The sequence below is a fragment of the Azolla caroliniana genome, unplaced genomic scaffold (assembly GCF_043228905.1).
Source record: "Azolla caroliniana isolate FFs.n. ecotype wild unplaced genomic scaffold, voAzoCaro1.0.p SCAF_5, whole genome shotgun sequence".
Classification (NCBI taxonomy): Eukaryota; Viridiplantae; Streptophyta; class Polypodiopsida; order Salviniales; family Salviniaceae; genus Azolla; species Azolla caroliniana.
In genome coordinates, this window is record NW_028230440.1 from 8,686,057 (window position 1) to 8,708,465 (window position 22,409).

A 22,409-nucleotide genomic window follows, 5' to 3' on the forward strand; every position below is an offset into this window, starting at 1 on the left:
TGAAATGAGGGAGGCCAATTACAATTTGCCTAAACCCTAAGCCTTTACCTCATTGTTGTCGGTCATCACCAGCTTCCCACAATCTATTGTCGTCTCATTGCCACCTCTTGTCACCATCGTCTTTGTTATCGTCAACGTCACATCATTTGTTGTTGCCACACTAATTGTTTCTCTCTACTATTTTTTGTCGTTGCTTCGTCTTTGCTCATTGTCATCAACTATCACTTCCGTCACCTCTTGACCTACAAGTGACGTCAGTAGACATCACTTGGCCTCGACCCCACCATGTCACAATATACTTTCCACATCACCCATTTATACTTTCCCTTTGAACCCCCTTCACATAACTTTACCTAAACAAACAAACAAAAACATAAAGAAACCTACCCACACCAATGACCCCCCTCACCATGCTTCACATCTAACACCTTACTCGTTCCTCACCCACACTAGCGTACTTACCCGCTCGGGCAGTAATCACTCCCTAAAGCACCTCATACTCCACCACCACTAACAACAACAACAACAACCTATCTAAACACATCTCCTCTGGCCACTAACTATTTCCAAGAGGTTCAACACCATAGGTTTTAATGTAGACCTGGGTGACCAATTTCAGCCCTCCCATGAACTACGACGACAACTAGAACAACTTGAGCAAGGAGTGGGCAAACAGCTTGGAGGATTAATCCACAGCTTCTATCCCTTGGCAATTTGATTTTTGCGAACTCCCACTCCTCCACACTAGGTTGTACTCATATTATCCAAAAGTTGTAGTTGAACACTAAGTTGGCCTCCAACCCCCACAAATCTATCACAATAAGATGATGGTGTGGTCAACTACCATGCACATTGGCGCTAGAGGATGGCCCTATGAGGTCGTTGACCCCTTCACTGACTCGCCTAGTTCCCAACCACCATGGCACCTCCCATTTTTTGAAGACCAACAATTTCAGCAATGGTTTGAAATATACACACTCTCACATCTGGATTGACACTGCCTTTTTCCTTTCAACATTACATTGGCCATGGGCAAAATACTTAGCCGTCCGGCAAAGGTGCTTCACACTCTTGTTTCAATTGGCCATTATTCCTTTCCTCTCACAAACACAATACCTCAAAATCATGAATGCTCCATGACACATGTGATGACAAAATTAATTGATAAATATCTTGATATCCCTAATTCTCACATCCAAGCAATCATTCATATTTTGTAGCTTCTCTATATTCTCCTAGAGGCCACCACATTTGATGCCTACCAATTCTATTATCCACCCCTAAGGAATAAAAACATGAAATTGTAATGATTCAACAAGATATTAGGAAGGCTTATAGTCATGTAAATTGGTCATTTTTTCCCCAACTTATGTCTCTTATGGGTCTCGGTGCAAGGATATCCTCCCTTGCTTTTGCATTGGGGGTAGGTGATGTGTCACCGGCTACATTGAATGGTGAACCATATAATATCCCGTGATAAGATTGTACCGTAATATTCTATACACATGGATAAAGTGTGAGAGCTAATCGAGAGTGTAAAGAAGGGAGGATTACTTTTAATCCTAGGGATTGAGACAACCCATTAAGGCCAAGTGTGAACTTGCCTGGGGGCCTTAGGTCTGGCTATAAATATGAGGCCTAGCTACCGTCATTTGATACATTATCGACTACAACGAGACTCTAATCTTGTGGTGATCAACTCTTGTAGCGAGCGCCAGCACCAAGTACAACTCAATGCCACGGTGGTGGTATGGGCCGTCGATCGAGGCTCAAGTCCGTCTCGGTCCCTTCGCTCGGTGGTGATTAGGTGGATCAACACCTTTCTTTCTCTCTCCTCTCTTATTTATCTATCTATTATTTCTTTATCATATGCTTACATTAGGATTAAGCTCAGATAACACTTTATCCACATGTATTGAATACTACGGGACAATCTTACCACGAGATATTATATGGTCATGCCCGTAACAATGTAGTAACGAGAGTGATGACTTTGACACGATCTATGTACAAGAGGGATACCATTGAGCCCATTATTGTTTGTCGTTACTACTCACCCAATTCTTTTTATGATGCATAACTTGGCAAATGTTTTTTATTTTGGTTCCCTAAAGATCTACCTAATAGTATAGCTAAAGTTATGGAAATGTGGATTGTGCTTGCATTGGCATCGTGGTTAGATATTAATTTGCATAAGTTTGTCCTAATTATGTGATGCACTAAGACTATTTTGTTTTATCTTGGATAACATGGGGAAATATTCGACCAATGTGAGGTTTGTCACCATTTAGGTTGTCCTGTTTGTGTTAATATCTCACCGTCTTGAAGTTTGACATGCATATCCTATCGAGTATAATTTTAGATAAGTTTGTATAATAGAAGTCCCAAGTTGGCCATCTGCTACCCGACTAAAGTGGTGCAAGAAATAATAATTTCAATGATCTTTCATTTTTTTGCCATTGCTACCATGGAAAAAGAAATCACTTGATCGTTTCGCGCGTTCACTAAAATATACATTATGGAAGGAGTCAAGAATCAATGTGAGTGGCGTTTATGGGACGATATCTATATTCTGAAGACCTTATGGGGAGGATTTAGCGAAATTAGTCACTAAATTCAAAGGATCATATGGTTGCTCAAAGATATAGCTCTTACAAGGTATGTGTAGAGGAACTCGACCCTGGACAAAAGTAACTCATTATTTTTTGGAGATTCTTATACACCATGGGAATACAGGAATGGTAGCTTCATGATAGCATGTGGTAGGTATCGATCGATCATTTAAATGCTCAAAATCTATTGTGACTTAACAATCGATGCACTCCTAGGCTAATAGAGTTTAGAATTGGTGAAGTGGCAACGACCCAAATGTAGACAAGGATACATACTAACTCTCTACCAACGGAGGTGTCTACTTGCATCCTCATGGGTAAATTACATTGGGATGGAAAGGAAAATCTCAATGCGGAGTTCAAATGTACGACAAGACTTGGCTTGGTAGCTGGGCAAAATGATGTATGTTATAGAGTGAGTACGAGCGGATCATGGCTTTGTGGACAGTGTCCACCACTAAGCTTCATATACATACATACATACCTCATGGCTAGATATGATATAACTATGTTTGGCGATTAGGTAATACATTCTCGTGACCCTACTACTTTGGAAGAAAACGGTGCCCATAGATTGATCATTGACATGTTCGCATTCGTGAGGCGTCCGCCACGAATACGAATGCATTTTAAAAAAAAACGTATTCGTAAAAAGAAAGAGGAAATGATTGGGAATTTAGGGCACAATTCCGTGAAATTCTCAAAAATGTAAAAACCCAATAATTAGAAATCTTCTTTTTTGATTTTTGTTTTTCCTTTCGAAGATATTTTTCGAGAGCAGCAGAGCAGTGGACAGAGGCTACTCTGCTCTGCTTCGCTCGGATAAGCCTACCATGGCTTCCACGACCATTGCTCCTCCTCCTTCCTCTTCTGCTGCCGCAGACGCAGGAAGAAGAGACATTCTTTCTTTCTCCCAGAGTTGTGGAATCTTCAACCCTGGTTTCATTATGCCATCTTCTCTGCAGTCACGAAGAAATCTGGTTTCCAATGCATCGATTTCGTCGGTAAGAATAGTGGCCGTGGCTAATTCCACGCCTTCTAGTTCAAGAGCCAAACGTGAACCAGAATCTTCTTCTTCTGTGTATCGCAAGCGTTTAGGCTCTGACCCAAATGCCAACGGTACCCCATGGAGGAAGGAAAGAGACATGGCAAAGCCTAAAGAAACCTCTTTTGTGAAGAAAGAAAATGTTAACAGATATAGACGTTCGGATCAAACGTTGATGAAAGATAATAATGTGGGGAAGAAAGATATTTATTCTACATCCAAGTTTCCTAATTCTCCACGGATTTCAAATCAATTTAGAGATGCTGAAACTATTGGCTTCAACAAATTCTCCCTTCTTGAAGAGGAAGAGGAAGATTTTATGGTTAAACCAAGGATAAACGTAGAACTTTATGGTAATTCAAGAAGAGATAGGACTATATCTGGTGCTGATTCGATAGGAAGTAATTTCCATTCAGGCGAGCACTTATTTGATGAGAATGGTGATGCTGCGTTCTCAAAAGAGACAAATGTTGAAGATGTCACTGGTTCTCTTCCTTCTCATATTACACAGACAAGGTATACTATTGTTGTCTTCGTTTTAAAGTATGATCTCCCTTGGACAGATTGGTCATTATTATGCAGAGGAAGAAGAAGAGGAACATACACAATGATTAATATACAAGTAGCAATTACCATGGACCTGAACACACATTATAATGATTAATTTCAAGAATGATAGTCAATATGTTGGATAACACACCAGGCTCTAAACTTGATAAATATCACTGGAGAACAAACCAGCAACTTGAATTATGTAATACCATGAACTTGAGTATACATTATAATAACAATATACAATATGTTGGAAACATTGCATAATTGGGTACCAAGTCAAAAACTTGAACTTGATATGACATGTAGCTGTTTAGATTCTTTGCTCAAATTATCAACATGACTCCTATTGTTTGTTTTGACATATCTCATTATTCCACAGATTTGATTCATTTGATATTTCACCACTATCAATCAAAGCCTTACATTCCATCCTGAAGTATGAAAGAATGACCGAAGTCCAGGAGGCAGCCTTTCCAGCAATTCTGCAAGGTATTTAAGTACATATAAGTACTACATCCACATGTATCTTCCAGGCTCCTCTATTCCTCTGCAAATGATTAAATGCACAAAAATTATATATCTATATATATATTCTCTGAAGTCTGCATAGACAACCATATTTACTTATCCAAGGTCTAATCCCAAATATAAAAGAAAAAACACTTCTGCTTTAAAAGAGAAGATATTGGACTATTATGTTTCAGGAAAATATTTTTAAAACGATTTTGATTATAGGTAAGGATGTTTTAGCCAAAGCTAGAACTGGCACTGGAAAGACGATTGCCTTCTTGGTAAGAATTTATCATATTCAAGGCCTGAGTTGTCTTAGATTCTTCAAAAGTATTCATGAACAGCACCTTATTGCTCACCCCCCAAATTCTACCAAAAATGTTTGATCAGCTTCCAGCAATTGAAGCAATACTAAAAGCACCGGCTGCAAAACCTGGGAATCCAATTTCTATTCTTGTTGTGTGTCCTACTCGGGAATTAGCACAACAAGCTGCTACAGAAGCTCAAGTCTTGTTGACATTCCATAAGACATTTGGAGCACAAGTTGTGTATGGTGGAACCTCAATGCCGAAGGAACAACTGAATCTCCGGAAAAATCCTTGCCAGGTTAGTGAAAAACCTCGTGTACTTTATCAAATATGTCACAGTGAAGCAAAGAGTGCTGTATTTTGAATATGTCAGTGTATTTTCTAGGTTTGTTTAAGTCATTAGATTTCAAATTTCAGATAGAAGTTTGGCTACGTACTCTTCCTTCTTATTTATCTTGAGAACAAGGAGTCAAGTCAAGCAGTCGATGCTTCAACATTCCGTGTTTGAGAGTTTACTGTTTAGGGTTTTGAGTTTTGAGTTTTTGGTTCCAATAGAATGAATGAATGCTCTGTGTCGTAATATTTAACGAGAACTAAATGAGTGAATATTGACTGAGTGTGATCCATCAGTTAACAAATGAATGGGATTGAATGGCTCAGGAATTACACCACTTGAGTGAGTGGAATCCCTTTTCCAGGGTTTTGAATTGCATTCCCTTAGTGCCTGAAAACTATTGCCAAATTGTCGTTTTGTATTTGGGAACTCTGTAAATGCAGATGAAACATTTTCTTCCATCAGGTATTTCACCGTATTACTCAAATGATTGATGTTTCTTCTTGTAGATTCTTGTTGGTACTCCTGGAAGGCTAGTTGATCACATTCAAAATACTTCTGGCCTTGCAAATCAGTTGAAATCTGTGAAGCTATTCATATTAGATGAGGCAGATCACATGCTTGACATGGGTTTTCGACAGAGTTTGGAGAAAATAATGCAAGTACTCCCTTCACACAGACAGTCACTCCTATTCTCTGCCACCATACCAAAAGAGGTTAATTGAAATTGCCTCACTTGTTGCATGTGCTTAACAATGTGCAGAAGATGTTTGCTTAACATGTAAGTTGAATTACAGGTTCATAATATTGCAAAAATTGCGTTAAGAGATGACTACTTATTTATTGATGCTGTTGGCAAGGACAATGAGGATACTCATTCCAAGGTAAATACCTGATCTTAAATACACTGTAAGTCTTTTGACTGATGATATATTATTTATTACATGCTATCTGGATGGAAAAATTCCCTTTCAGAAAGGGTTTTGGAACTTCAAAATCATAGAATTATTGACTGTGTACTCAGGTTAAGCAGCAGTTCATGATAGTTCCTCTTGAAAAGCAGCTCAGTGTTATCTATACAACCTTGAAGAACCACATGAGATCAGATCCACAATACAAGGTTTATAACTGTTAAGTGTTGCCTGCTTCTCATTTATAATAGACATATTGCTAGTTTTTAAACTTCGTTGTTATACATAGGAAACATGATGCCTTGTTGAACCAAATGGTATATAATATCGTGTTTTACATAAACGTTGATGTCATTCACTACACACTAAACGCAACACCTTGGTGAATGCATTTGTTAGGTCCTCGTGTTTTGCACAACAGCTAGAGTGACAGCCTTTATGTGCAGTCTTTTCACGAACCTCGGTTTCAATTCAAGGGAAATACATTCCAGAAAGCAACAGAACTATCGAACTCGGGTTTCAGATGAGTTTCGGCATTCACAAGGTGGCTTAATTTTATTCACCTCCGATGTGTCTGCCAGGGGCGTTGACTATCCAAATGTGACTCTTGTTGTCCAGGTTATGAATTCAGTACATACTCTTATCTTTCAGCTAAGACAAACGTGGAATCCATGAAACTAGAATCAGGAAATGGTGAGCAGAAGTGTCAGTTAGTAACTAGACGAATATATATTGTCCTAAAATCCATTTGTCTCCTCAGGTAGGAGCTCCTTCTGATCTCCAACAATACATTCATAGGCTTGGAAGAACAGGAAGAGCTGGCAAAGATGGTGAAGGTTTGCTAATACTAGCTCCTTGGGAAAATTACTTCCTGAAAAATTTCCAGAAATTACCAGTGACAGAACTATTGCTACCAAAGCTCGAGCCACAAACTACTGATAAGGTAGTTATATAGCAAGATCCCTTAATTACCGTTTTGTTTTTAAGTACAAAAATATCCCAAATGTTTTTGAAATTTAGGGTAAGTTTTCAAATGTTATCAAACTATTCCTATGTAGTTAACACATATTAGTACTACATATAGGGGTATTCTGGTGATTCTCAAAAAAAATTGGGTAATGGTTTTCTTTTTGTGCTACTAATAAGGTTGTGTTCAATCATCTATGTCTTACATTGATTCTTCTTTACAGATTCTTCGAACTGCTGCTCAGATGGATTTGAAGAGTAGAGAAACGGCCTATCAGGCATGGCTCGGCTATTACAAGTCTTTAAAGGGCATAACACTAGAAAAAGTAGAGCTAGTAAGATATGCAAATCAATTTAGTGCATCAATGGGTTTTAAGGAGCCTCCAGCATTATCAAAAATGCTTATTAGTAAGATGAGTCTTAAAGGTGTTCCAGGTATAAGATGTGCCTGATCTCTCACGCTAGTAATGTGATAGAAGTTTGGAGCAGATCAAGGATCCACCACCCAAACACATGACTATAGTGTGATACCAAAATTTGATGTATTTTTGTTCTATCATGGAAACTATCATACATGTGTTGTCATTACAATGATTTAGAAAGCCGAAGAGTGATACCGTGAAGCTTCATCGACCATTTTTGGATGTAATATTCTTACTTAAAAATCTGATGGTATCAATGTTCTTGTATTGTCAATGAAATCCTTTTGTAGAGGCCCATTCATCCAATTTTTATAGTGAATGATCACTATTATCAGTGTATTCTTCTTGGCTTATAACACACATGAGAGCATTGTTTTATCAAGTTTATTGTGATAATCTGTTCTTGTAATTTGGTGAAGAACCAGAGCATTCTCTTTCCTATTTATTTGTGGAACTATCTTGCTTAGTAGAATTGTGGTGCGATGAAAATTCTCCAGAACCCATTAAGACTACTGTCTACTTGATTCTGTAAGTTTGCAATGGACATGTGATGTCATTTTTGGGTGTGTGCTTACATGCTTCGTTATTTGTGTCTGCACACTTTTGTAGTTTTCACTTGCATTCTAAGATGACATTAGTGGCAATATAACTTTGGAGAACATGTATTTTTGCCTTCGAAAGTTTAAACCAAGAAATATATCAGAATTTCCCATCCTTGCATCCGCAACTGTAAGAATGAAGAACATAACATTTTATTGCCATAGATATGTATACATTGGATTCAACATACATACATGCATACACACAGAACATGTACACTCAGATATTTATGTTTTTAAGTCTATATTCTAAGACCTTAAGGGTAGAAATATTAGAGACACTTCATACTATAAAATCTGGTACCGAGACAACATCATTAACCCAATTTCCAAACAAGGTGAACAAAACATTTTCAAACCGCATATTTTGAACTCTTTGTTTGGGAAGTGAAAAAGAGAGATGTCATGCATTAAGAAGATGATTACATACACTTGCACTACATCCTAATCATTTTTTGCTCTCTAATTCCCATGAAACCAATTCATAACTTTCTTCATTGCAATGTTGGTAACAAAACTCTGTAAAATCAGCATTGATCTTGCAAAAATAAGTCTTATAAATGACAAACAAGTATGTTAAGACATTATGTATATTTATTAATGCTTACATCTTTCATCTTTAACTGACTACAATGATGTAGAAAACTACAAGTCCCATTTTGGGAGTGTCAATAGAAGTTTGAATTTGCACATGTGGAGTCTATATTGGAACCATTATGTTATTATTCACAAAGTAACTGAGATTAGGCTCAAGTTCAGGAAATCGTGTAGTGCAATCGACAAAAAAAAATGCCGAGGTGGTGTAGGACATAATGGCATTGGTGACAATGGTTAATCAAGATAATTCTGATGATGAATATGGATTTCACAATGACGATTTGACATAATGTTTGAGATAAAGATGTTAATCAACCTGGATTGTAGTGGTTGTTAATGAAGATGTGTGATAGATAATAATTATGGTATCATAATGATGAGGTGACGGTGATCAATGGGTGCATGGATGTATATATGGAGACCAATGTGTGGGTGGGGGTAATAGATGGCGATGATGAATCGATGAATAATGGCAAGAGCGATGGATGTGTAAGGATGAATTTAAATACCTCATTTTAAGGAAGATGGATAGTGTAATGATGAGACAAGGGTTTGACTAGGGTGAAAAGGATGGATGATAGATCATGATGATGATGATGCACTTGTGCAAGTCCAATGTGTGTGTATGTGCGTGTGGTATTGAAGATGTCACTTTAGCCAAGATGCCATGGTGGTCAGGATGGGATACACAAGCATGGAGTACAATGATGTACATACATATTATTTATTAGTGATGAGAGGTTTAATGTTAGAAAAACTAGTGAGCATGATGTGAGGGAGGACCCATGAAAGAGATTCTCATCTAAGTGATGGCTTGATGGATTGTGGTTGGTGGTTGGTGGTTGGTGGATGAAATGCAAGAGCAAAATAAGGTATGACTTAGGGGTATATGGAAGATGCAATGTATTTAGATGGATTGGAGAACAACATATCTAAAGATAGATGTTAAATGGAAGGACCTAAAAAACCTAGTCAATTAAACCAAGAGCCTATATAAAGGAAATTAAAAAGGACCCTAAAAAATGTATATATATATGTATATGCCCAAGATGAGGTTTTACATGTTAAGGCATAAGGGGATCATGGGATGAGGTAAGGTGTTCGAGGGCGGCTTCAGCAATGGCCCCGCGTGCGCCCTGCGGGAAGAACGCACCGGGTGTCGACTCGGACCCGGTACCATAAAGAATGCGTAAGATTTGGAGGGTTGTCCGGGAATAAGTGAGGGAGAAGGTATCGGCGGACAATAGGTTTTGTGTCAAGCGGCCCTCAGCCCCCAAACACGATGTGGCTGCCACTTGTAGGCCCTCGTCCACCACGCCCGACGTGGAGCCTAGCCGGTTCCTCAATTGTGATATGCGGGTCGTGAACTCCGCAACCGTGAAACCGTACCCTTGCACATGCACGTCCTTCATCCTGTAAAGGTACGTGCGCACCAGCCCATCTTGGCCCGCTTCCACACCTAGAATAGCCCCGACAAGCTGCATTCCCACCAAAACAAGCCACACAACACTCTCTCTGGCCCTCGGATCAAATTAAGCAAACATATGATCGTCGTTTCGATCATTGCCATTGGTATGTATATACATATATATATTTATTACATGCTAAAGCACAATGTGAAAGCATTGCCTGTATTATTATACACAATGTGAAGGCATTGCATATATTATTATAGTACGCTTTAAAGAGTGTTTATTCACAAATCATTGTCCCTATCCCTTCGGGATATTATTATTTGTTGGCTCATTTGAATGTGATATTGGTGGAGTAACACATCAGTTTGGCTTGCTACCTTTATTTTGTGGGTTCAAGTTTTTTCCTACAATTTTGCTTTGATGGTGCACATCCATGAAAATTGATGGCATTTTTCTAAAAGATTGCTCCGAAAAATCGAGTCTTCACAAAATCACCAAGCCTAACTCGTGTTGGTCCATTTGAATACGAACTTTGCATATAAATTTACATGGCCTTATAAGGTTTCCTTTCAAGCATGAGTGAAGATTAAAAGATATTTGGAAGGTCAATTTTCCATGTTTTAGGCATGTAAATTATAGTTTTAATTATTTGTGCATGGTCACAACTATATCGAGATCCATGAAAGTAAGCTCGTGTTAGTGATATTATCAATGGCCCACATTGAGCATAATGGCCTTACATTTCTTTCTTCCTAGCATTTTTAACATAATAATAATATTTTATTTGTTGTCATTCAACAAACATATTTTACTCATTTATTACACCTACCCTCTTTGCCGTGTAACTCTCGAGTAATGGATTTGCACCCACCAAACCTGTCATCCCCACGTATGGTAATGCATAACTCGCGATCATAAAACTCAAGCTATCTTGGTATGGGTTAAACGGAGGCTCTAATTGTCTTCCAAACGCGCGATTCATTAATTGCTCAAATACTCCTCTGCTTAGGTTTAACAATGGTCGTGGAAAGCCTTCTATTGTTGCTAGAATTGCTCTATTACAAAGCATACAAGAAGAGGTTAGTACATATGTGTGGATTCACAAATCAAATATAAGCATATTATGGCAATATGTATTTCCATGGTTTCGATTCTAGGACTTCGTGTTTTTTTTGCTTCCACCTCACTATAATAATAATACATTTTTGGTTATATTCTTCTTGTTTCCAAACCAACCTTAGATGCCCTACTTCTTGTAAAGCTAATTGGAGGGTAATATTGCGTGTAAACTCGTCTAATGTTGCAAGTTCACCACCCACTGGGCTTGGCCCACCCATTACAAGTTGCGGAGCAACTTGATCTAGCCCAAATCCTAATCCACTCCACAAAAAGAACTCTGCCTCAAGAAATTCTAAATTAAGAGCAAACTCTAAGACATTTCGATCTATATCGCTTACGTTATGACTCGGTATATATGTGCCTGAGGATGGATAGTATGGGCATTGGGCAAGGATAGAAGTTCTTTGAGAATGTATCATGAACACTACAAAGAAGAAGATTATTGTATAATAGACACATGTCATGCTATGATGATACATGCTAATTTGTGCTCTACTATCTCTTGTGCACTTAGAGACACTTTCCTAGAATAATCACATCTATAGACACTTATTTGTGTTCTCACCCTAGATGAGCACATTTATAGGTACTTTCCTAGGAGTAAATAGTATATAGGTTACAGTGTTGCAATAACCCACCCACACTTTCCATCTCGCTTGTTCATACTCATTGTGTGTCAATTAGTTTCCTTATATTTGACCCACCTAAATGGTAAACTTCAATTTATTGGATTCTAATCAAAATTGGAATGCCGACATCAAACACTTCACCCCCCCTCTTTTAACTTGCATCATTATGTTGCCCTTATTTCCTGACCTTTAATCGTATATCATCTAGAATTGTAGAAACTCAATCTCGGTTTTCAAGATTAATTACCACATTGACTTGAGTTAAACAGTTCTTTGGTACCGAACACTGATTTGTGACTTCATGCATTGCATTCAAACTTGCATACATCTTGAAAATTTGTTTGATAGTATTATTAGCGCTACCTTAAGAAATGGTTTCACCTGAGACTATGATGTGATGCATTTTTCTCATTTATTTCCAAAATTGATGGAAATATTGTAAGTAGTGTGGGATGCCCAAAATTGGTCATGAACTATATGTCACTCATTATTTATCAGGGTCAAAAGAATTGAAGCTATTGGCAATTTATGGCAAATGTATTGTAATTATTATGGGGTGTTCTACTAAAAAATAGACACAATAATGAGATTCTACAAGAATCAATAATATGCTCTTTGCGAGATGCAATTCGATATAAATGTATAGGAGTTACAATTTGAAACAAATGAGGTGAGAAATCCTTACTTAAAGACAGAATCATCAAGAAAATTTTATGCCACTACAAATTTTATGCCTTTGTAAGGGCGATAAGAACTTTATGACTTATATAAAGACAATGATCAATCTAACAACCAATTATAATATATAGGACATGTTAAGTAAGCCCAAGGTCAACAATAAACATAGATGATATGAAGTACATTGGAAAAATCATTGCATATAATATAAATGCATTTTGAAAATTAGACCTTCACAAGATTTCTTGATTGGTTTCTCATCCACAACTCGAGTAAGTGGCTATTGTTGAGAAATATTTCTAGCTCTTTCATATATTTGCATTTTTTGACTAATTTGATAATTATATTATTTCAAGGAACAAGTTCAATATAACATGCAAATTCAAGGTCCTATACAAAATCTCAAGTCTATTGTTTATGATCTACATGATTACCAATTATATTGCTTTTAAGGAGAGAAATACCACATGAAGTTACTTACTCATTTTCGTGACTCCCTTCAAATGTGCACCAATCTTATGTTATCGATGATAGAATACTCGTCATGTTAGATATACACTTATAGCCACATTGAGAGTAAAGTCTTGCAATTGATTTGGTATAGTAAATAATTGCTCCAAAAAGGCCTAACCACGCATAATTATAACCACATTCAAGGTGAGTTGGTACTATTGGAGCATAACATTCAAGATTGATTGCTACCATAATAAACCTAAACCATGAAAGGTGCATTGAATACATCACGGACACAACACCTTAACGCACCAATAAACATAATTCCTTAAGCAAAATAATGTAATTTTTGACAAAACATTTTGTGCTTCCTTATAGTTTGCTAGTGTCGACATAAACACGTTATTGTAATCAAAATTGTTCGTTAATGACTCTAACGTAATCACACAAATTGAGTGTACTAACAAATGCATAAATATTGCAATTGAACATAGGATCATTCTATTATCCACGAAAAGCTATATGCGTTGATTACCCGGGCGATGCGGAAAATTATACCTATTGAGATATAATAGAGTTCATTGCCTCTAACCTCACATGATGAGGAGGAGGTAAAAGATTCTCATAAAAATTGGGAGAAATCCCATCATTTATTGGGATATTCATTCTATTTTTTTAAGTTATCATTCTTAAGTATTTATACTTCTGAATAATTTATTGCAATCAATATGAAATTGTTGACTGACCTTCATTATTTTCCTCTCCTCTGTGAGTACTAACTAGTAAAGTGGAACTTGGAACTTGGAACTATATTTACTTCGTTCAACATTTGTTGCCATAGAAAACAACTAAAGTCCCTTAGAAGATCCTAGTCAAAAATATTTATAGCATTCAATAGCATTAATAAAATTGAATATATGACTTAGGAATGGTCCACTTTGGGATTGAAGGCCAAGTAGGTGAAAATGAGACGATTGTGTACATTTGGTGTTAATGGCATGGACATGAGTTTGCATCATAAGTTTGGAAAACATGCTTTATTAGTTCTCCAACTTATCGTTGATTATAGGCACCATTGATTATAGGTTTGTTGGATGAATCCTTGTGGTCCGTGGGCAAGTCCCTATGTTACAAATTACATAAGGAAATGTTCCCAAAAAATTGTTCACACACACACACCTATTGATATTAATGTACAAAATGCAATGTACACATAATGATATAGCATGCTTTGTATTGTGACTTCTTGTGTTCTAGGATTTAATAACATATTATCATCAACATCAATACCAAACATGACATTACATGCTCAAACACAATGTGGCGGGCATTTCATTTGCATATTACATAAGGAAAGATTTATGCAAGGATCAACTATGATCCCGCATTTGTCTCTTGGAACAAAACACATAAAATTTTGCCAAAATTAAGAGAACTAGGTTGAAACATAAGAAATAGTTTTTATGTCACGACGAGAGAACACACACAAAAGTGAAAATGGTATAGCAATTTCTAACATATTTGTAGGTAACCATCCAATATTCAACGAAATTATCAATTGTTGAGCCTTTTTAAATCTGAATGAACAAACATAATGAGTGATATTGTAACCTATGGTTATGGTTTGGAATCTCAATAAATGGATCTAGTGTTGCATTCATTATTTAAAAACTTGTTATTTTTAGTTTAAGATCATTTCATTAGCACAAGCAGTATTCTTAAAACATGGCCACTAATCACAACAATACTTCTTCTTTTTTCTTGTCATGATGACCTAGATTAGATTCATCGTTTGTTATGTAGTTCTAAGGCATAAATGTTCCCTATATTTCTAAAATTTAGGTGGGCATGTTCTTGATTTGGATTTGGGATGGAGTAGTGATGATTTTAGATCTTCTACAATAATATGTAGTGAAAGGTAAATAGTTCCATTGTATTTTAATGTGCAATCAATTTCCTAGAGTATATACAGACTATTAGAGTGTGTTGAATAAACATTGACAAGTAACAATTGTGTCAATATATGTAATAAAAAAACAAACCCTACCAACAATTCAACTTTACATATTATATTCAGATGCATTATGGTCATTCAAGATCCATCCCACCCCACAAGAAAGCTAGTGTTCATTAATATTTGAAAGTCATCAAGATTGCAACATCTTTAGTTGGGCTTACTTATCTTTATCATATTAAGAAAGGGGAGAGAAAGTGTGTGACCGTAGCCTTACAATTTAAATAGTACAACAATTAAATCATGTGTCCCAAAATGTGTTTTTATGTTGTTAATTAGGATCAAAGTGCATCTCGACATTTTGTAACAGGAAAGGATATGAAAAGATCCAATCTCATAAACTGACAACATCTCTCCATTATGAATTGGCTTGATGTATAATGACATTTATGTGTGAGAATATCACACATACATAGACATATAATGTTTGATCATAAATCTATATGCATGAACACATAGATATGACTACATAAGCAACACATTGCCACAAGGACAAGGACGTCAACAAAAGTGAACTGACATAAATTTAAGGCAATAAGGTCAAGATTTATTGCGGTTGGATAAATGTCACTCACTATTAGTTCCAACACATCTCATGAAACCCGTTAATAAACACTACCAAGAACATTCTTGAGATGTGCCAATTTTCATGCCATTGCGACCGAATGGTTATATACTAGTATTATGAACTCTTTTTCATAACATTGATGTGTATAGAAATAGACATAATGCCAATAATAACAATAGAAGATCAAACAATATAGAGCAAGAAAAATGCATGTAAGTAGAGAGCAAAGGTTGCAAGGCAATGGGCACCACGGATTCATAAACATTCTCCAAATTAGAAGCCACATATGTGAGCAATAAATTAAAACAATCCATTGGTCCCTTTACATTCTCAAATATATCATGATGCTTAGAAGAATATCTAGGTTCAATTAATTACATTTTAGACAAGCATTCGGAGTTTTTATCCTTATAACTACATACTCCCATGTACAACAAGGTTGTGTCCATCTTGGCATGCTCTATTACTTTCTCTTATAAAAGAACCCAATATATGTATTATGTTGTATGAATAATGTCGCATCAATCGTTCTTGCAAATGCACTCATAGTACACAGGATTGATGGGCACGATAGAATCCCTTCAAATTTCTTTTTTGCTATCATTGGTATTAGTCACACGCATTATTGACCTTGCATCATATTGTCTTTCTTCCTCTCATTGAGTCTAATTCTCTTGTGATTGCAACCATGCTTAGTTTCTTTTGTTTGTGCATTCCTTAGATTATCACTAGAAAATAAGATAACTCGCCCAAAATATTTGTCACTATCTCAATTTTACACACTCATGCCTCTTTAGAAACTCATCAAATCTCATCTTTTAGCAATGGCCAACATGCTTAACATGTCTATTGTCCAATGTTCATACACAATATCCATGTGTTATATTTGATGGCTTGATGCAATCTCACGTCTTGTGTTTAATTTATTTTTTTATGACCTCCCTTGCAACAATAACTTGATCCTATTCAAAAGGTGGGATCATCGTAAACTTCAAGTCAATCTTCGTTAGTATTGAGTGAGACGACACCTTGATACATTGGGATGTGTTTCAACTTTTCACTCACCATATATGAGATGTTATTAAGGAATAGCATGTGGAGAATCTCCTCATTTTAACAAAATTGTAACTTGATTGATAGACCGATTGTGATCTACAGTATGGGGCCAAGCCCATGACAATGATTGAACTTGAGAAGTGGGGAGAGATGATATATTATCATCCTCTAGAGGCCTTTAACATGATGCATGGCAACTAACATAAAGAAGTTTATACATGATATAGTTATCCTTTGGTACATCACACAAATAGAGAGCCTTTGACTTTCATGTGATGTTAGTGAAGGATAGCCTTTGTTGGAAAAGGGAGCACATGCAACCTCTTACAAGATGAGTTTCCTTCTTGATGACAATTAGTACTCGACATATGTCAATGGTAATTGAGACTTGAGAAATATTCACCATCCTCGATGTTTTGAGTTTGACATGTTGTGCAAGTACAATCCTCCTTGGGTAGGCATTGCCATGTTCCATTGTCGATGACTGAATTGTGTTTGTGTGGTCTAAGGAGCATAATTCTCAATGCATTTATTGCGTTAACATTTTATGCACATATGATCCTTTTTTGTTAACCTTTTGTCATGTTCGACACCACTTGATGGCTAGACTGTGGTTGTGTGTTCAAAGGAGGATAATGTTTTCTCAAAGCTTGGAGGGTGAGGGAATGAATATTCAGAGGTCAGTTAACATTCGAATGCCACGCATTACTAAATTCCCCAACATGTAAGTAAGGCTAGCAATGAAAGAAAGAAGGTTATGCATTCCAACCCCTTCATTCCTAGTAAACGGTGGTTGACCATATATTGACAGAATATGAGGGGCACGATATCAACAAGAATGGGATCAACACAAATCCATTCAATGAATTGATCATATAATTACACAAACTTCAAGAACTTGGAGTAATATGATAGATACCTGGTATACCCAACAAGCTCTCCCACGTGACGAGTGGCAAAGGGGCTTTCTGGCAAAAGCATTAAGGGCATGGGACTTCCAAGGAAAAACAAGGGCTAACAAGAGAAGGGTAAAAGAAACCCTAGTACTAGAAAACAGGAGGGAATTGTGAGGAGAAATTCCAAGGGTTAAAAAAGAAAAGAAAAGGGTAAATAGTTTCGCAAGGTACTTCCCATACATACACATATACGACGTGCATACATGCATATACATACATGATTACATCCATATGTAGATGCATACACACACAAACATACATACATACATACGTACATACACACATACATACATACAGACAGGCAGACATACATACATACATTCACACACACACACACACACACACACACACACACACACACACATACATACATACACATACATATAGACATACCGGCATGCATACATACATATCCTTTACGCTCTCTGTATGTATATAATGTTTCTTTTTTTTTGTTTTTCCTCTTTCTTCTTAGTTGGATCTGCACTGTCTCTTTCTCTACCTCTCTCGGCCTCCAAGACTTACATACATATCCATCGTCTCCGCCTTCTGTCTTTGGTACCCTGTTTGTTTTGAGATTTCTGTCCCTGCTCGGTTTCCAAAGCCTTACCTTGCCATTCTTCTGTCGCCTTTTTTTTCAGCTGTCGTTTGGTTCTCTCTCCTTCCTTTTTTTCCCTCCACCCCCACCCCCCATCGGATCCAGATCTCTTGTCGCCATGACTATCGAGAAGGAGCGAGAAGCGCATGTCTACATGGCCAAGCTCGCTGAGCAAGCAGAGCGTTATGACGGTACGTCCTCCCCATCAGATCTGATGTCTACGTTGTTATTGCTACATTTTTGCGCGTAAGCTCTCGTTTACTCTCTTTATTTACTTTCTGGTTTATTTCTGTTCATGATATACTTTATTTGTTGATATTATCTCTATCTGTAAGACAATAAAACGATAAGAACTTGACTGCTGCAAATAAGAATGGAATGACTTGCCTTGACGATGTGAATGAGAAATTTCTTTCGATTTCGTTGGATCATGAGGACTTCTTTGTGTTTTTTTTTTGTTGATATGTAAGAGATGTGTCACGAGAAGAATGAAAGGGATTGTCTTGTCTTTTGAGAAGTTTCTTTGCTTCGTTGAGAACGTCCTTCGTAATATTCTTGTTGACATGTGAGATTTCATAAGAGAACGTGTCAAAGCTACTCGACTCAATGCAAATACGTAGGGAAGTGTTTCAACTGAGAACTTCATTCGATTTGGTTTGGTTCATGAGGTCTTTCTCATGGATTCTTGTTAATTTGTAAGGTGTCACAATAAAATTAAACATTTTACTTGACTGATGCAAATGTGCACCAAACGGTTTCTGATTAGACTTTGAAATAGTTGATGTTATTATATTTGGTATGCTTTACAAAGCATCAGAAAGTTGGAGCTTCGGTATGGTTTACTGTTGCTTCAAATTTATAGTCCAACAATTTTACTAAACTTAATGTTATGTCCGTACCAATCGTATGCATTTGATGTAAAAGAATTTGCTTCAATGGCTTTTATTTTCTTGAACGATGTATGACAGAAAATTGATTCACGTTATTGAAACTTGTATAGCTTTTATTTGGCTGACGTTAAAGTTTTTGCTTCATTTACAATGCGATTCATTTCAGCAAGCCAATCTTTTACATGCTTGTCGATGTTATGAGGACTTGAGCTGACTTCATTTGTTTTTAATCTAATCTTTTATAGACCAGTCCAATTACATTCATTCATTTATCTAATCTAATTTTGTTTGGTTTGTTTTTACTTCCAGTTTTTATCGGTTTGTGCGTGAAGCTTTATTTCTGTATGGTTTTAACTGTTTTCTCTCTATTTATGGCTTATTTCTATTCTTTTCTTTGTAGAAATGGTCGAATCAATGAAGAAAGTTGCAAAACTGGATTTGGAGCTTACTGTTGAAGAGAGAAACCTTCTCTCTGTTGGATATAAAAATGTGATTGGTGCACGCCGTGCATCATGGCGGATTATGTCTTCAATTGAACAAAAGGAAGAAGCCAAGCTCAATGAACAAAATGTAAAACGAATTAAAGAGTATCGGAACAAAGTGGAGGAAGAGCTAACAAAAATTTGCCATGACATCTTAACAATTATTGATGAGCATTTGATACCATCGTCTGGATCGGGAGAATCCACTGTTTTCTATTACAAGATGTATGTTTACAAAGCAACATCACACTGTAACTTATCTGAGTAGCAGATATGGCTTATAAGCTGTATCATTGTAGTGATAAATGAAGCATGAGAAAACTGTGTTAAGGTAATGTTCTTGTTCATATTTCTTTGCAGGAAAGGTGATTACTACCGATACCTCGCAGAGTTTAAAGTTGGTGTTGAGAGGAAGGAGGCAGCTGATGAATCTCTCAAAGCGTATGAGGTACATCCTTTTATCGAATAAAAGTTGGTATAATTTGCTTTGGCACAGGTTTCACAGGTTATGGTTTTAACACTTCATGTCTTACTAGGCTGCAATCAACACGGCTTCAACTGACTTGGCCCCAACGCATCCTATTCGACTTGGGCTAGCATTAAACTTTTCTGTTTTCTATTATGAGATTGTGAACTCTCCCGAAAAGTAATAATATTTTATATGTAAGAATTTTAAAAAGTTAATGCTGGTGTCAAAATTTGTGTCTAATCCTGAAGGCTTTAATACAGAGCATGCCAGCTAGCAAAACAAGCCTTTGATGATGCTATTGCCGAATTAGATACCTTGAGTGAAGACTCATACAAGGACAGCACTCTGATAATGCAGCTTTTGAGAGACAATTTGACACTATGGACTTCTGACTTGCAGGAAGATGGAGGTATGTTTGCACTATTTTTAACTTTCTATTTTATAGGTACTCATCGGTAATGAATTGTGTTTTGATCTCTGATATAGATGACCAGCTGAAAGTTGAAGCTTCTGAGAAGATTGATTCAGAGGAAATACACTGAGTATTAGTTTTCTCATTGATGTACAAGAGATTACTCAGACATGATATTTGGCATTGCAGTGATTCGAAGTTGATGCACTTTCTTCCGTAAAAACAAGCCTTTTAAAAACGCTTAAAGAATTTTAATGTCAATGTCCTAAAAAAATTTGCTGATTATTTCAATTACCAGCATCCCATTTCCTATTTTTATCTGGGGATCGATATCTTTTGTGTAATTTTTGGTTTAACTTATTTCTACGTCGCATTTGAATGTTTAATGGAGATAATTATTGGAATGCAGCCTTCCCTAATTTACCAACCAGTGGTGCTGATACTCATAAGAATTTCAATAATTTATGTATGATTATGGTTGTCTGTCTATGTGCAGGTTCTTGAACAATAAGTTAGAAGGCATGTGAAGAAATATGTGTCTTCAAGCCCTAAAGCTTCCACTTTTGAAGTAAGACTTCACAAGGAATTTGAGTTGTTGAATATCTGAAGGGCCATTATGGATCAGACTAGATCTGCCTAGTCCCTTTTTATTTCTTCAAACCCTAAAGCTTCAGTTTTGAAGTGAGGCTCGAAACAAAATTGAGCTGTTAAATATCAAAGTACCAATATGGGTCAGAGTTGATCTGCCTAGCCCTTTCTTTCTTTTATCTGCTTAGGCGTTTCTTATTTCCTCAAACCATAAAGCTTCCAGTTTTGAAATGAGGTTTCACAACGAATTTGAGTCATTGAATATCAGAAGTACTATAACAAATTAGACTTGATCTCTCTAGCCATTTCTTTCTTTACAGGAGGTATATTTGATTAGACCTTATGCACATGCTTCGGTTGTTTTTTAAGAGATTTTAACTTCCTCACTTACCCTGCAATACAGCCAACTTGTGTCCCTAACCATTGTGATTCATAGTAGTTTAGAACATGTAGATGTCTTTGTAAAGCTGTTAGAGAACGCAAGATGATTGCAACATCTGAATATGTCAAGGGAAATCTTGTTTTGCAGAATCCATGATTTATTTACATAGTGTAAGAACGTCATCAATTGAAAATCCAAGAGGCCTCCCAAAAGGAAACCCCTCTTGTAGCTAGAATTGAGCTTTGAAAGTATTTTGAAGTCAAGGTAATCTATGCTAGTGGCGACACAATGTAATCTCTTCTATACATGATCACAGATGTAATCTCTTCTATACATATCACAGCAAGTATATGATCTCATATGAGGATGTTTGTAAAATAAGAAGTATATGTGTAGCACATGGTGGCCATCTAATTGGCCCCAGCTCAAGTGACAAGTATATTGCCTCTTAGCTTTTAGTAATCAATGGGGCATATAATGCATTAGCATCACATAATAAACAATAAGTTGTGGATGAGTATACTGTGATACTGCATCCTTTGGTGATGATGAAAAGTAAGAGCTACCATGCAACCACGGTATCTATGCCAATGTTGAAACACTTGCATGCACGAGGTATTTTGAGAAAAAAAAAACAGAAGTTTGTGGAATCTACATTGCTTACCCCATCACACCCAACATTGTGAGATTAATTGGAAGATATTAAGGATGAGAATAGAATGGGGGAAAGAAGCTTGATCTACACTTAACGTGCCTTGCTGGATTCAGAGTGCAACATCATCAACAATATAATTGCATAAACTGTGGATAGTGTAGATTTATTAATACAAAAGATTCAAAA

At 36.6% G+C, this 22,409-nt stretch overlaps 3 protein-coding genes and 1 long non-coding RNA gene across 4 annotated transcripts; 2 read left to right on the forward strand and 2 right to left on the reverse strand.

Annotated features, from left to right (window-relative positions):
- The first annotated feature begins 3,385 nt into the window (after positions 1-3,385).
- LOC147864059 (DEAD-box ATP-dependent RNA helicase 26-like) lies at positions 3,386-8,045 on the forward strand. The gene is made up of 10 exons (XM_087319694.1): positions 3,386-4,173; positions 4,592-4,701; positions 4,948-5,003; positions 5,113-5,328; positions 5,874-6,080; positions 6,162-6,248; positions 6,389-6,484; positions 6,675-6,893; positions 7,036-7,218; positions 7,466-8,045. Exons 1-10 carry the CDS (start codon positions 3,446-3,448, stop codon positions 7,691-7,693), a joined length of 2,130 nt encoding a protein of 709 aa, XP_087175820.1. The 5' UTR covers positions 3,386-3,445; the 3' UTR covers positions 7,694-8,045.
- A 1,878-nt stretch (positions 8,046-9,923) lies between these two features.
- On the reverse strand, positions 9,924-11,812 carry LOC147864060 (ferritin-like catalase Nec2). The gene is made up of 3 exons (XM_087319267.1): positions 11,511-11,812; positions 11,104-11,329; positions 9,924-10,337 (listed from the first exon to the last, which is right to left on the reverse strand). Exons 1-3 carry the CDS (start codon positions 11,810-11,812, stop codon positions 9,924-9,926), a joined length of 942 nt encoding a protein of 313 aa, XP_087175393.1.
- Positions 11,813-18,252: 6,440 nt separating this feature from the next.
- On the reverse strand, positions 18,253-18,547 carry LOC147864061 (uncharacterized). The gene is made up of 2 exons (XR_015529806.1): positions 18,435-18,547; positions 18,253-18,401 (listed from the first exon to the last, which is right to left on the reverse strand). It is a non-coding gene; the product is annotated as an uncharacterized LOC147864061 (long non-coding RNA).
- On the forward strand, positions 18,368-21,002 carry LOC147864062 (14-3-3 protein 7-like). Its single transcript, XM_087319695.1, has 6 exons — positions 18,368-18,536; positions 19,636-19,942; positions 20,078-20,165; positions 20,254-20,363; positions 20,447-20,595; positions 20,673-21,002. Exons 1-6 carry the CDS (start codon positions 18,464-18,466, stop codon positions 20,726-20,728), a joined length of 783 nt encoding a protein of 260 aa, XP_087175821.1. The 5' UTR covers positions 18,368-18,463; the 3' UTR covers positions 20,729-21,002.
- The last annotated feature ends 1,407 nt before the right edge of the window (positions 21,003-22,409 follow it).